This window comes from Dipodomys merriami, unplaced genomic scaffold, assembly GCF_024711535.1.
Source record: "Dipodomys merriami isolate MVZ:Mamm:240054 unplaced genomic scaffold, mDipMer1.0.p SCAF_335, whole genome shotgun sequence".
Classification (NCBI taxonomy): Eukaryota; Metazoa; Chordata; class Mammalia; order Rodentia; family Heteromyidae; genus Dipodomys; species Dipodomys merriami.
Window position 1 is genome coordinate 802,375 of NW_027204882.1, and position 16,112 is coordinate 818,486.

At 38.0% G+C, this 16,112-nt stretch overlaps 1 protein-coding gene across 2 annotated transcripts in view; it reads left to right on the forward strand.

The window, feature by feature from the left end:
- Positions 1 to 15,816, forward strand: part of Nt5dc1 (5'-nucleotidase domain containing 1) — a 107,325-nt gene extending 91,509 nt beyond the window's left edge. For both annotated transcript variants that reach the window (XM_069986954.1, XM_069986955.1), the window contains exons 8-12: positions 2,127 to 2,224; positions 6,998 to 7,116; positions 9,686 to 9,838; positions 10,412 to 10,580; positions 13,954 to 15,816. In XM_069986954.1, coding sequence (XP_069843055.1) covers positions 2,127 to 2,224; positions 6,998 to 7,116; positions 9,686 to 9,838; positions 10,412 to 10,580; positions 13,954 to 14,033 — 619 coding nt within the window. In that variant the 3' untranslated portion in view covers positions 14,034 to 15,816. The remainder of the gene's footprint in view (positions 1 to 2,126; positions 2,225 to 6,997; positions 7,117 to 9,685; positions 9,839 to 10,411; positions 10,581 to 13,953) is intronic.
- Positions 15,817 to 16,112: the final 296 nt, after the last annotated feature.

Genomic DNA, 16,112 nt, shown 5'->3' on the forward strand with positions numbered 1-16,112 from the left:
TAGTGTGCTGTTGGCTTTTGGTTTGACCTGTCATAAGAGCTCTGAAGAAACCAGAATGGGAGAAACATTTCTCAACATAATAAAAGCTGTATAGGACAAACCTATATTCAACATCCTGAGACATGGTGAAAAACTGAAATCATTTCCTCTAAAGTCAGGAACAAAAGAAGTATCCCCATTCTCTCTAATCTTATTCAGTACCATACAGTAGTTCCTAAGCAAAGCAATAAAGCATGAGGAAGAAATCAAAAGAACTCACAGATATGGCTTTATACTTAGGACCCTAAAGATGTCAACAAATAAAAGCTAAAAGCTCCTATCTTATAAACACTTCTGGCAACATACCAGAATATAAAATCAGCATATAAAAACCAATAGCTTAGCAGGGCATGAGTGGTTCACACCTAAAAACTTAGCTACTCAGGAAGCTGAGATCTAAGGATCACAGTTCAACCAGGGCAGGAAAGCCAACCAACCAGGGCAGGAAAGTCTTGTGAGAGTGTTAGCTCCACTAACCTACCAAAAATGCTGGATGTGGATCTGTGGCTCAAATGGTAGAATGCTAGTATTGAGCAAAAGAGAAAGTCAGGGGCAGCACTCAGTCCCTGAATTCAAGCCCCAGCACTGGTACCAAAAGGAAAAAAAAAGAAAAAAATCAGTAGCTTTTCTATATACAGACAGTGAATACACTGAGAATGAAATCAAGAAAGTTATTCACAATAGCTTCAGCATAAATTAAATATCTAGGTATAAACTTAACCAAGGAGGTGACAGAAATGACAAAATTAACATTATGAAAATGGCTGTATTACTAAGATCAATGTACAGATTCAGTGCAAGTCCCAATGGCACTTTTCACAGAAATAGAATATTCAATCATAAGATTCTTTGAGAATCACAAAAGATACCAAATACCAAAAAACAGTCTTATGCCAAAAGACACAACACTGGACTTCAAATTAGACTCCAAAGGCATACTACCAAAAGCAGAATGGTGCTAGCATAAAAGCAAATATGATGACCAATGGAAAGAGCCAGAAATAAATCTACACAACTACAGCCATCTGATCTGCCACAAAGGAGCCAAAAACATACACTGAAGAAATGTTTTCCATGATTTACTGCTTTGACTAGGAATTCTAGTACAGTATTAAATAGAGGAGAAAGAGTGGACATCTTTGTCTTGTTCTGGCTCTAGAGAAAATGGTTCCAGTTTTCCCCTATTAATAGGTTACCTTTATTATGTTCCTTCTGTTCCTAGTTTGTTCAGCTTTTCCTAGTCTGTTCAACAAATGAAGTTGGAAAAACTAGTTATCTCTATAAAGAAGGCATGAATCTAGAACCCTAGCTTCTTTTGTTTTTGGCCAGTCCTGAGGCTTGAAATCAGGGCCTGGGCACTGTCCCTGAGCTTCTTTTACTCAAGGCTAGCATTCTACCACTTGAGCCACAGCACCATTTCTGATTTTTTCTGTTTATGTGATACTAAGGAATTGAACCCAGGGCTTCATGCATGCTAGGCAAGCATTCTTCCACTAAGCCACATTCCCAGCACCTCTGTCTCTCTATTGTCATCTAAAGTGTGCTACATTATAAGATTATACTAATTTTTTAATATCTTCATAATTAAAACACTCCAAGAAATTTTACCAGACTTACTATTGCAACTTTAAGACCAGTGTAACAAAAAAAGTACTAATAATTCTTCAAGATAATTAGGTCTAGACAAATCCCAGTCCCCAGATTTGAAAACATGGCTCCTGAATATTTCATTGATGATGGAGACGATTGAATCCATCACTGTATTATCCTCTGGAGGTCAGTTCAATATATAGATTCAGGGTGCTTATGAGTGCCTGCCTTGCTTGCTTTTCTTTTTTTTTTTTTGTAAATGTCTGATTTTTTTCTGATATTTTTGTTGTGTACATAATGTAAGGAATTGTCAAGAAGACAGGCGATCAGCTACCTTTTATTTCTATGGTAATAGAAATGAGTGAGAAAAATGTAATGCATGAAACACTTGACCACAACAATGCTGTTGTAAACTAGACCAGCAGAGATTAAATTGTTCTCTGTGGAGAGTTCCTAATCCCTTAAAATAAATTTACGAGAAACATTGTTGCTTTTAGAGATGATTTTGCTGACCTTTTCGATGTTGTAATTACAAATGCATTGAAGCCTGGCTTCTTCTCCCATTGTCCGAGTCAGAGGCCTTTCCACACACTTGGTAAGTTGTATTCTCTTTCTTTTCCTCTGTAGCTATTGGCTTACAAGCAAGTACAAAGCAATGTGTCATATTCCCATATGGGGGGGAAAGAGAATGAACCTGTGTTTGAACTATATTCTGCCGTTTTATATCCTAATCACTTATGTGCACGTCAGTCTCTTTCTGTTTTTGAAAAATCAAGGGCACAGATTTTACCTTGATCTTTAGAGTCTAGGTAAACGCCGAAGTAAATACCCCCAGGGAATGACTTCTAAGTCAAAATTGATTATTTTAGTACTTATGGAATTTATGTTTACTGTGCAAATATTTAGAAAAGCTTACTGGGGGTTTTTTTCCCCATCTGGAAAGAGTTCGACAAGAACATATCAGAGTCCTTTGGAGCCTTCATTTTTGGAGCTTCTAATTTAAAATATTTTGATGGAAGATACAGTGAATTCAGTTGTTTTTAGAGTTAAGACAAAAAATACTTCATTCCTTTTAGAGTTTAAAAAAAAAAGGTGGTTGGACTGTTATTCAGCAGAGCATGGAACTGCCCGATTTTTTAAATCTCTAATTCACTATGTTCTGCTGCCGTGTTTATTTTGTGGCTGTTGCTGATTCTCAGCTACCTTTAAGATTGCTGTCAGTTTCCGCTGGTGGTTTGCCTTTCCCTTTCTCTCCAGATGCTGCTGATCACCAGCTGTTCTATATGTGGCTGTCCTTTCTTTTCTTGTCCTTCACCTCTGAGTGGTTGGAACTCAGATGTCTAATTTCTTCTCTCTCCGCTTCACTTTCAGACCTATAGATGCCTCTTTCTTCTCCACCCCCAGAACTCAGGTCACATACAATTTGAAGTGCCCCTTGCTAGGCTATTCTGTAATTCTGTAGTCATTTTTCTAATGAAACAGCAAACATCATTCATTCTTCAGTTCCTCGGCCTTTCACATCCACTCTGTCCTTAGGGCCTCTCAGGTTTGTCACATCACCACATTCCCATCACAATCCTTGTCACACCTGGAATGGCTTGGTACGGCATGAATTCTATCATGCCCCAGGTTCTGCAGTGCAGTTCCACAGCGCAACAGCTGAGCTCCGAGACTCCATCTTGTCTTGGCTCCTTCAAACCGTTCTCGGTGGCAGGTGATGTGATTGTATGACATGAGTCATATCAGCCCCTGCCATAACCTGTGGCCTGGAAATGATTAAGTCATTGTTCCAAAGGACAAAGGCAGAGGAATAAGATGAAGACAAGCACAAGCGAGCTCCCTGAGATAGCAGTGCTAGAGGCCAACCTTCCCTGGAGTCACATATTGGTGACCAGTGGTTGTCATGGTGACAAGGGGAAAGAGTGGGGGCTCGGTTCCTCCACCTGCAGAGACTGCTCTAGGCAAACAGCATCCTTTTGGTTGCTATCTGGAGCTCTGACTGATGCTAAGGTTTTTGAGAGGAAGGGAGGATCTTTGGCTCACCAAAATTCTAAATTCACTGCAGTGTTAGCAGGAGTTACCACGTCTGGTTTGATGTCTGACTTCAGTCTCCCCAAAGCTGTCAACTCTTTCCCGTCCCCCGTTGTGCAAATCATGATCCAACACCTTGTCTCTGTCTCCTTTGCCTGAGCCACTGCCTATATCCAGTGATTCCTAGCTCTTCCACTCAGAGACTTCCTTACCTGTATCCCTACTGGTGTTTTGGTAGACTGAAATAAAAATGCTCTCTTTCTACCTAGAAATTAAGCACAACTAAAATGCTGATTGGCTTCCATGCCTCATAGTCCTCATGTAACCATTTCACGGCCTGAGCTAGAAACCTCCATTTTCATTATCCTTTCACATCTTGTATGCATGAAGTCCTGTGTGATGTACTCAGAAATCACCCATCCCTATGCTCTTCCATTCTGCCGAGCCTTCTCACTCCTCCCCTTCCTCACTTGAAGTACTTTGCATTAGCACAGACATCCATTTGACACTTGCTTTTATTTTTTCCAGTATCTTCTTATATTATTCACTTATTACTGTGTGGTACAAACTATGTACCCCACAGACACAGACTCTCAAACCCACTTCCCCACTTGATGTGGCATCGTAAGGCTAATTTCACATCTCAAATTGCTCTCTTTGTTCATTGCAGTCTGTCTTTCCCTACCAGTGTTTATTAAGCCACTCTGCTAAAATGGGTTTTATTGTTCCCCACCCCCACGGTTCTCTGTCTCTAAGATTTTCACACACATATGAAAGCACCTAGGGACCTTGTTAAAATGGAGATTCTGAATGTAGTGGGCCCTAATGAAGCCCTAGATTCTGCATTTCTAAACCAGTATTGGGGTGGGGAACACAATGCCTCCCTCTCCTATTTCTGATGACCTCCTACCTTACAGCAAGCACAGAAAATACCTCCTTCCCATACCGTCCTTCTGCTACAGTTCCAGGCAGAGAGCTTCCTTCTCTATCCTGTTTAATGCCTTTTGCTCGTCTATCATGGAGACATTTTCTGGCCGCCTTGCATTGGGATGTGAATCCTCAGAGTAGCAGCAATATGTCTCCAACACAATGCTGATAAACAATAAAAACTCACTGAATGAAAGAGGCCGAGTGTGACAATCAAAAATACTGTTGTTACTCTAACTGTGAGACTTTGCTTTGCTCATTGAATTGCTTGGATTTGTAGCAAGTGAAATTACCCCATAACAGACAGAACCAAGGTTTCTAACTAAATGGTGACCTATATTACAACTCCATTATACCATCATGGCAGATTTTGGTAACTTAAGTCATAATGTATATATTTATAGTGGTAAAACATTGCGTAGTATGTACAAGGTCCTGGGTTTATTCCCCAGCATCACAAATAAAAGAAAAATAAACTGAAAAGTAAATTTTCTGTCATTAATTGATACAGAAGACTGTTAGTTTTTTAGGTAACCAAATCAAAGTATTGAAAGGTGCTAGCTTATTAATAACATTTATTTTCCTTAGTAGTAGCATGTTTTTTAGCATTTTTCCTTTCTAGCCTCCAATACAAACAAGTACTTTAGTGAATATGCATTACTCTTTCAAAATATGCATTACTCTTTCAAATTAGATCTAGTACAGAAACTGGAAACAGATCAAAGAAGCAAAGTTTGTAGACAGAGCTGTTTTAATTTGGTTTGTTCCTTTAATTTTTTAATTTTTCTTCTTACTAGGTTACTGGGTCTCAGTATTTGAGAAGCTAAACTTCTATAAATGTTGTTTTGTTTTAATAAGCACTAGAGAGATTCCCAATGTCATGCAAAATGGAAATCTACATACACAAGTGAATCTGTATTTTAAAATATTTCTATAAGGTATTTACCTTATAGTTTCTCTCATACCCACACAATAAGAGACAAATAAATCAATAAAGACAAATAGATATGAGAAGTAATCACTTTTTAGGGTGTTTCTTCAAGGAATGTGCTAAATGAATCTTCTTGTCATTTTGATGTTAGGCTAATACTCTTCTCAAGAAGAGTGAGCTTTTCATTGGGTTTTGCAGAAATAGTAAAAAAGTAAGCTCTGAGTGGCAGCAAACTAAGTATAAATATGTCCTAACCAGAAGCTTCCAATTGATATGATGTTGCTGTAATTATCTATAAACATGACTTTAGAACTCCTGCTTCAATACCTAAGATTTTATAGAAATTCACTTCATATTATTCTGATATATTTGTTCCATATTTATTGTGGAATTAATAAATTACATTCTATTTCAGCTATACTAATCAACATTTAGGTTATAAACCACACTTCCCAGTACTGTGTCCAAGGTAGGTTTTCATATAAACTGAGGAGTTCAATTGTAACTTTTACATATAGAAAATAGATTTTAGCTAAAAGGTACTACTAGTGCCAGCGATGTATTTTTAATAACTAACATGTCTTGCTTACTTCCTTCTTTATAGACTCCTTGTTTCTTCTTTATCTTACTCCATGTTGATTTATAGCAAGGCTAATGAACTTCAGCTTCAGCACCCTCAGCTGTCCCTTCTACATCTTTAGAAACTGTGGCCATTTGGATCCTTTTCTTAAAGAAGGCCCTTTAATCACATAAGCCTCTTTGACTTCATAAAACCACTTCAACATATAACATATGATTAGATATCATCAGGATCTTTCTTAGGGATACAGCAGAGAAGACCAAAAAAGTAAAAATGAAGCAACTTTTTTTTTTTAATCTGAAGTCATACATTTAATGTAGAAAATAGAATGATGATTTTTTTTTTTTTTGCCAAATAGAATGATGAATTTTTTTTTTGCCATACAGTTTCTAAAGCTCCACCAAAGGCTGCTGTTCTCTGCTGGTATATCATCCTTTTCACAATACTTTGCCCAATCTTCCTTCATCGTTTTGCTGATGGACGTATTATCTTCAGCTCTCAGCCCGTCTACAAGGAAGTGAATAGCAGGCAAGATCCAGACTGACAGGGATGTCTTGCCTCTGTTACAGCCCTGCCTCAACAGGAGATATAAGACAGTAATGTCAGGAGAGGACCTTGCTATATAATTTACAAACCTGTAAACTATTTGGCATCATGTAGTTCTTCTTCTGTTTTCTCCCCCAGCCCATAACTCCAATAATGCAATCGAGGTACCTAACATGCAAAATTAAGCTTAGATTCATGAGCCTGCTGATAAACGTTCACTCACTGAATGCCAGCTCCCTTCTCCACCCCGTTACTTTTGTACAAAGTCTGCAACCAAGGCCATGAGTACAATCTGCCTAATGGAATGCTCTCACTTGATTATAAAGTACATAATTGTCCAACTGTTTTTCCAGAGAATGATGAGGAGCAGGAGGCGCTGCCAGGTCTGGATAAACCTGGATGGTACTCCCAAGGGAATGCTGTCCATCTTTATGACCTTCTGAAGAAAATGACAGGCAAAGCTGAACCCAAGGTATTGTCTGGTTGATGCAGTCTTTGATAACCACTTATAGATACCAGCTGCTGTAAACTAAACCCTTTGTTGCAAATCCACGTGGGTTATCTATGGAAGAATTATCTGCTTCTAACCACTTACCAAATCTCTTTACACCTTCTGATTAAATTAGTTCTTCCCTTTTTGATATAGCCTTGGTCTTTATCTCTGAAAGAAAAAAGCTAAGGCTCCACACAGGGAAGGCCACAAATCTAGGGAATACACAGCATTCATATGTGATACTGTGATATCCTGATAACGGTTCATCAAAAAAGTTTCAATATGTGAAACAAATAATACTGAAATTATAGACAGTCTAGACTAAGGACACAGAAGACTAAGCACTTTGCATTTGACATCCTGCTTATATTGTTGATGTGGGATATTGTAAACTGTTTACAACAGAACCTTTTCTTCTTAAAACACAAAACAAAATGGGTTTAACAATGGGATTCTATGCTTCCATCAGAAAGAATGATATGGTATCATTTGTAAGGAAAGGAAAGACTTGGGGGAAAAAATCTTATTAAGTGAAGTAAGCCAGACCCAAAGAAACATAGCTTACATGGTTTCCCTCATTTGTTGTAACTACAATATGCCTATAAAGCTACAAGTCAACACACTCAGTGGTAAAAGAAAAAAGATGCACTAGGATATGGTACTTTGTACAGGACTCTAGACATTGACACAGTGAGACCAAAAGAGGTTATTCTCAGAAGAAAATGACAAAAGCTCAATAGTTATGTGTGTGTGATCACATAAAATGATATTTATGGAAATGAACTCCAAGAAATGGCAACAAGAGGTTTTTGTTATTTTGCTTTTGGTTTGTTTGTTTTTTCTCCTTTGTCATTGTTCTTGATTCCTGTACCTTTTGTCTTGTATTCAAGTTTATCTATTTTGGGAAGCGTAAGGGGAGCACAGAAATGGTGGGATAAAAGGTGAACGAATTCAGCAGTGGTACTCACTAGACACTATGTTGAAAATCGACTATACAACTTGGGGCCAGGACGAGGGGAAGGAGAGTGGTCAGGAGGGAAAAACTGGGAGAAAACGAAGGAAGAGGTGACACTATTCAAAAAGAAATGCACTCATTACCTGATGTATGTAACTGTAACCACTCTGTACTTTGCCCTTATAATAACAATAAATTAAAATACTGTAAAACCAGGTGTTTAATAGGAATCACATAAAGCAAGAGAGGTCATCGGAGAGGGGAGGAGGAAGGGGTGGAGGTACACTTGGCCTTGCAATTGGCTCCCACATTGCCACCACTCAGAATTTCTGAGGGCTTTAGTGGACAAAGACATTTGGCTTGGAGGTTCTAGTTCTTAACCCTTTCTTAACCATATTTCCTCATCTGTATGTTGAAGAGTAGACTAGATCAGTGGGACTTTGCCTTAATATCTAATGAGCTTTCTAGATTTCATGTGCCAAGCCACACTTTACCCTATGTCTCAGCACCTGTCAGGTAGAACGCAGAAACTACTTAGAACAGTTAGTGTAATGTATATTCTTTTTCTTGTGTGTGTGTGTGAGTGTGTGTCTGTGTCCATGTGTGTCTGTGTCTCTCTGTCTGTGTCTGTGTATGTGCCAGGGGATTGAACTTGGCCTGGGCATTTTTTCTGAACTTTTGTGTTCAAGGCTAGTGCTCTACCACTTGAACCATGCCTTCACTTCCAGCTTTTTTTGTTGTTGTTGTTAATTGGAGATAAGATGGAAGCTGGGCGCGGGTAGCTCACGCTTATAATTCTAGCTACGCAGGAGGCTGAGATCTGAGGATTGCATTTCAAAGCCAACCTGGGCAAGAAAGTCTTTGAGACTCTTATCTACAATAAACTACTCAAAAAAAGCCAGAAGTGGCACTTTGGCTCAATTTGTAGAGCGCTAGCCTTGAGCACAGAGGCTCAGGGACAGCACCCAAGCCCTGAGTTCAAGCCTCAAGTCTGGCAAAAAATAAAAAGTCTTATGCAACTTCCTTCCCAGGCTGACTTTCAGTTACAATCCTCAGATCTCAGCCTCCTGAAAAGTTAGAATTACAGGTGTGAGTCACCAGTGCCCAACTATAATACATACTCTTGATAATGACTCACAAACTGTAACTAATATTTCACCAGCTCTTCAATTCTGGGAGCAGGTTGAATTATAAGCATATAGAGGTTCACTTCTTTAGAATTTCTTATCTCATCTTCTGCCTTTTTCCTACCTGCAGATGGCTTACATAATTTCTTAACATAAACCTAGAGCTCTGTAAATCAAGTGGACAGGTCAGCGGTCAACTGTGAAGTTATCCAAGAAAGTTTAAGATGTCTTTGGAATTTTTGATTATCATATTGTGAAGCCTGTTGAGGAATTTCCTTGTCTTCCACAAAACAGCCCCCACTTTCAGAATTTCCATGCTTTAGTGGCGCTGTAGCTCAAGTGGTAGAGCGCTCGCATTGAGCTGAAGAGCTGAGGGACAGCACCCAGGCCCAGAGTTCAAGCCCCACGACTGACCAAAAAAAAAAGAATTTCCATGCTTTAACAGAACTTGCTCTCTGACTTTCAGGTGGTTTACTTCGGTGACAGCATGCATTCAGATGTGTTTCCAGCCCGTCACTATAGCAACTGGGAGACAGTCCTTATTCTTGAGGAGCTCCGAGGGGAGGAAGGTGGGAAGCCTGAGGATTCGGAGCCTCTGCAGAAGAGAGGAAAATATGAGGTGATGATCCTACCAGCTCTTTTCCAGAAAACTCAACATCCTCATACTACCTGATCCCACTAAGTGCCCTCATCATTCTATCATCTGTTTTTGTATATATTATTGGGCTCGTGCTCCTTTGGGAGAATTTTTCAGATTATGAAAATAGATAACTTACACTAGTTTCAGTTCAAGGTAAAGGCTATTTAATTATAAATAATAAGTATAATTTCCCTTCCATAAGTGTAATATGTACCCAAAGCCTGCTGAAAAAAAACAAACAGAAAAAAAAACCCTACAGAGTTTCTCTGGTTTGACTTACTTACAGGTGGACCCATTGCAACAATGAGATGTACAAGTCATTATGTAGAAAACGAACTTTACAACTTTGGTGCGGGGGCAGGGGGAGGGGAGGATGGGAAGGGGAAACAAAGGAGGAGGCTACAATGCTTGATAAGAAATGTACTCATTATCTTGCCCATGTAATTGTAACCCCTCTGTACAGTATTTTCACAATAAAAAAAAGAACTCTGAGATTAATTAATCACAAGTTTCATTATTAGTCGTAATTGTTATTCTGTTCTCTTGTTTCAGAGACCAAAGGCAAAGCCTCTAAATACTTTATCTAATAAGTGGGGCTCTTTTTTCATTGACTCAATTTCGGGACAGGAAAATTCCGAAGACTCCTTGGTTTATACCTGGTCTTCCAAGAGAATCAGTACTTACAGCACAATCGCCATTCCAAGTATTGAAGCCATTGCAGGTAAGGTGGAAAGCACCTGTGAAAGCTTTTCTGGTTGTTAGAATTCTTGCTATTGAAAGAAGGAAACTTTCTCATGCATTAATATTTTTCCTTGGGAAATATCTTCTAGGTATGGCAGCCTGTCTGTTAGAGCCTACTACAAAAGTTAGATATATTTCTGAAAGGTCTTCTTGGAGGAATGGAATCAAATAGGGAAAATTTACCCGGATGGGATACTTAGAAGGCCCAGTAAGGTGAACCTGGCTTTGAGGTTGCCTCCATCCACCCTCCCACTTCTCCCTGTTCCAAGCTGCTGGTTCCAGAGAGGTTACCACAAAGGATGAATGCACTTTGAGTAACTTTGTGAATCTAATGGGATAAGAACTGGAGGAGAGGGACTGCCTAAGGAAAGCCAGGCCTGGAAAAAAAATATATACACACACACACACACACACACACACACACACGGAAGGTATATGCATCAGGACACACACACACACACACACACACACACAGAGGGAAGGTATATGCATCAGGAAGTAATCCTTATTTTCACAGGGGCTGAGCCCTGCTTCACATTAGCCAAGCTCATCATTCTACATCTTACATTATTCCCATGTACTTTTTTTTTTTTTTTGCCAGTCCTGGGCCTGAACTCTGGGCCTAGGCACTGTTCCTCAGCTCTTCAGCTCAAGGCTAGTGCTCTACCACTTGAGCCACAGCACCACTTCCGGCTTTTCTGCTTATGTGGTGCTGAGAAATCAAACCCAGGGACTCATGTATGCAAAGCAAGCACTCTACCACTGAGCCACCTTCCCAGCCCTCCCATGTACTTTTTATAAGGTACATCACATAATGAAAAACAGCCAGCCAGACTTATCAGCATATAAGAACACAGGAACAGAAATACTGTGTTTCCTATAAACACATACAGAAAAGAATGAGAAATATGTTACAGATGTAAAAACTATAAAAAGATGGAAATTTTAGAATTAAAGTACTAACAAAAAGAAATTAAGAATGAAATGGATGGGGTTAACAGAGTACGCATAATGGGAAGTAAATGATTGTACTGTAAAATCAAAAAAAATGTGGAGAGACCAAAGGAAAGAAGGCATGTTAAAAAAAAAGTCAATAAAGAGTGAGGAAAAGTGAATTTTGTATATTCTAGAACTTAAATACTGCTCCAAAGAACTAGAAAAATTATTCCCTTCACCCCTGTGTCCTTAGCCATAACCTCAGGGCACCATCCATTTCTTTATCCTGAATGCTTTGTTCACAGCCCCCTACGACTTGGTAGGGTCTTTGTCTTTTGTCTAACTTCTCTCAGGAAGAATAATTAACTAGGACTCACTCATAGTCAAACAAAGCTAAACAAGCTCCCACTGTTCTGTGGGGAAAGAGAGAGTTGTTCTGTTTAATTGATTATTTGCATGCTGAAGACACTTCCTTAACACTAAAAGTATTCATCGGTACCAAGCACATTTGGCTGTAATGCCATGCTTATTAAGAAGGTGTATGTACCTCACATAGAACTTCTCTTCTTTCATTCTGATACACATTTAGCACAGTTGGGTACTGCTGTCTAATTTCAGATTAGAAAGATGGCTAGAAAAGACAAGTGTGGTAGTTATGGCTTTGGAGATTTTTGTTAAAGGTAGAATTCTTATGTGAAAATCTTGTTAGTCTTCTTTTAGTCTCCAGAGTTGTTTTATTTCTCTGTATATTATATTCTTTTACCTTCAGTGATCATGTAAGAATATTCATTTTTATTCACTTCACTTAATTGCTCCCTAAATTTGGATAATATATTTAGTATTGTAGTGTATTTCCTATGCAGAGGTTGACGGAAAACTGTTGGTGGTAAGCAAGAATTTGTGTCTTCCTTTCCCTTTTCTTCCAAATAGCACTCAACAATGACTTTGCTGTAGTAGAGATGTGGGTTTTTCTTGTCAATGATTTTTAGTTTTTCTGTCCTATACCTAGATTTATGCTAGATGTGCGTGCATGCAAGTGTGTGTGTGTGTGTGTGTGTGTGTGTGTGTGTGTGTGTGTGTGTGTGTGTGTGTGTGTGTGTGTGTGTGTGTGTGTGTGTGTGTGTGTGTGTGTGTTGATGCCACGGCTTGGCTTGCTTACTTACAGCTGACATTCTATCATTTGAGACACACTTTCAATCCAAAATTTTGCTGGTTGTTTTTTTTGGAGACAGTCTCTCAGACTTCTTTTTCTCTTTATGCTGATTTAGAACTGAGATCCTTGGAATCTCTGCTTTCAGAGTAGCAAGATTACAGAACATGAGCTACCAGCATCTATACCTAGATACCTTAACAATAACAGATTCTTTTGTTTGCTGCAAGACAGAATACCATTATTTGTTCTGTGAGAAAAGAGATGGAAAGCAAACCTTCTACACCTCACTAAGACTTGATTATCTCATTGACATTTACATACCCAGAAGACATTTTTAAAATATATTTTTATTCTTTCTAAGTAGTTCTACATAGAGGTCACAACTCAACATGTCAGGTCATGAGTACAGTGTATCTTTATCAGTATAACCCTTTCCATCATTTTTAAAGTTGATACAAAAGTAGGTACTTAACCACAAGTTAGATGGTGGTAAGCATTTTGATAAGCTTTGTTAAACTTGTAATAATTGCATAAACATCCATCTTAACTTTAATGAATGTGCAAGACAGAGCAGATTGAATGGTTGGTTCAACTCTTAGCCCGTATCACTTCAGAAATTTATTGGAAATATAGGACCTCAGTTTTAGAAACTGAACTTCATTACTTTCCAATCTCTTTTAAAATGCATTACCTAAAATGTATTCCAGCTGACTGAGCAGTGATGACCCGCAGCACTCACTAATGCTGAATGTTTTTTCAGTACACAGTAATCCTGGCTTTTTCTGGCATCAGGAAGGCAGTGTTCCTTCTTACTAACTAGAACTATTTCTTCTCTTCATGATTAACTGTGTCCTGTGGAATCTCAACAGCCATGTATTATAAGCAATAATGGCTTCCAGTGTCGTTTTTAGAATACTCAGTTCTACTGTGTGATAGTTTACTTACAAAGTTTGTGATACAGGTTTTACTATCCCATATCTACAGGGTGACTGAATATCATAACATAATGTTGTTATTTTGTACTATTTCTTCTATTTGTATAGGTGCTATCTATACAAATGGTTAAAGGAATATTAAAAGTATGAGACTAGAGATCAAGGCACAATGTAGTCATAAACTGCTTTGTTGAATGGTAACACCTTTGTACAACTACTTACAGATAATAAAAATAAACTTAAATATCAAATTTTGATTTCATTTATATTCATGAAAGGTATGGATACCTGCAAAATAATCATATTTTTTTGTTTTCCTCCCTCTCCAGAACTACCCCTGGACTACAAATTTACAAGATTCTCTTCAAACAATTCAAAAACAGCTGGCTACTATCCATTGGTTCGTTAGCCTTTTGGTTCACTGCACCAGTATTCGTATTCAATGATAAGACACTAAATTGTCTTTCCCAAAAAAAGTGAAGAACTTCTATGCAGCAAATATACTGTAAAAATGTTTTCAGAAATATTGTAAAATTCTTTATAGGAACAAGTTTTTAATGAAAATTGATGCAAAAATTGGTATTTAGAAAATACATCTCCTTTTATATAAATCATTTTGATGCCTAACAATTCATCTTATTTAAAAATCTTGGAATTTAGAACTAAAAAGAACACTTTTGCTATTTTCTCTACCATTAATTTTAAAATTGGAATTCACCTGGGAGTATATAAATGCACATATACATTTGTACATATATCTCATCCAGTAGTTCTCAAAATATGGTCTACTTTGAGCATGGTGTCACCTAGAGCTTTCTAATGCAAGTTTGAAGATCTATCCAAGAGCTAAGGAATTAGAAACTCTGAGACTAGCTCCAAGATTTTTCAGGAGATTCTGAATCATACTACAGTTTGAAAACCAATAGCTAGATATTGGTCTAATTGCTCTGGATAAATAAAGCTAAGTACTGCTTTTTTTTTTTCTATTATCTTTTTTTGCCACTCCTGGGGCTTGAACTCCCCGAGCTTCTTTTGCTCAAGGCTAGCATTCTACCACTTGAACCACAGCACCACTTTGGGCTTTTTCTGTTTATGTGGTACTGAGGAATGGAACCCAGGGCTTCATGCATGCTAGTCAAGCACTCTCCCACTAAGCCACATTCCCAGCCCTATTGCTATCTTTTATATTACCTTATTAGGAAGTAAGCTAATATATACCAATTTTTTAAAATTTATAACCAAGACCATTGAGTCCAGGAAGATTAAATTATTTTTCCAAGATGTTGGGTTTTATGCTATTCTTATGCTTTCCAAAATAAGGAATTAGTAGGAAAATATGGGGCAGATGCCACTCTGAACATCCTAAGACCTGTATTCTCAGGGGAGCAAAAACTGGCTTTTAGGTTGTAAAACAATCTTAGATAATACAATGGTTTGTTCCCTTCCAAAATGCTCGATCATACTTGCCAACTTGACTTCCATAGCACTAACTTTATCACAAGGGAAAATCACAGTTACTAATTTTCAGATAAATTTTATTTTTCTCCTTAGGGGGAAAAAAACGTGATAGAAAATAAAACTTATGAAAAACTGCTTGAGGGGGTTTTAGGAGTAAAGTACCATCCAGGACTGTTGTACCCTGTGTGCTATGTGTAGTTAAATTAAATTAAGAATATTCGTTACAAGCTGTTTGGATCCAGAAAGTGATTACAGTAAATTCCTGGCTACATTTATTCTGTCATTTCACTGTCTACAATGGACAAGACCAGAAAACAGCCTTGGTCATTATCATCCGTTTTTTTCTTAGACTGTTTCAGGAATGTAATATATTGACACATGCAATGAAAAAGTATTTTGTTAAAATTTGTTAAGATGCTCAGATAAATCCCAAACATACTATAGGGATGACTTTCTCAGGGTAAATGAAATGTTAATAAATTTGTTTTCCCTCAAAGTTAGTGATGTTGTTTGATATAAATCAATTTGAAATCTTTCAAATGACAACGGAGTATCATAATGAGCATACACTGTCAAGCTCAAGAAAGGCCAAGTACAAGATGCTCTCATGTCTGCTTTCAGTAAAGATTTGATGTCTTTTTAAAATAAGAGCTATTTTTCCTTATCCCTGTTTGTTTATAAATGAGAAAGAATATCTTTAATGCTTATGAACTGCTATGAATATGAAAAATAAGAAGCCCTAAATACAAATTAATTGTTCTTTGCACTTTTTTCCCACTTAGAAGTGTGTATGGCAGGGCGGGGTGGGGGGGGGCGGGGAGGGCAGGGGGATCTCTTAAGCTCTAAGCTCTTAGTCCTATTTTTGCTGGCACTCACTTCCAGACATTGAGGCCCGTTACCTACCACCCAATATAACCTTAGCCCTCTCCATCTTACAAAAAGAGAGGTCAAGAGTTGTTTTGTTGTTGTTGTTTTTTTAAGTTGCCTTCCACCTTTCTAGTATATCAGATCTGACTCGAGTAAATGTTGT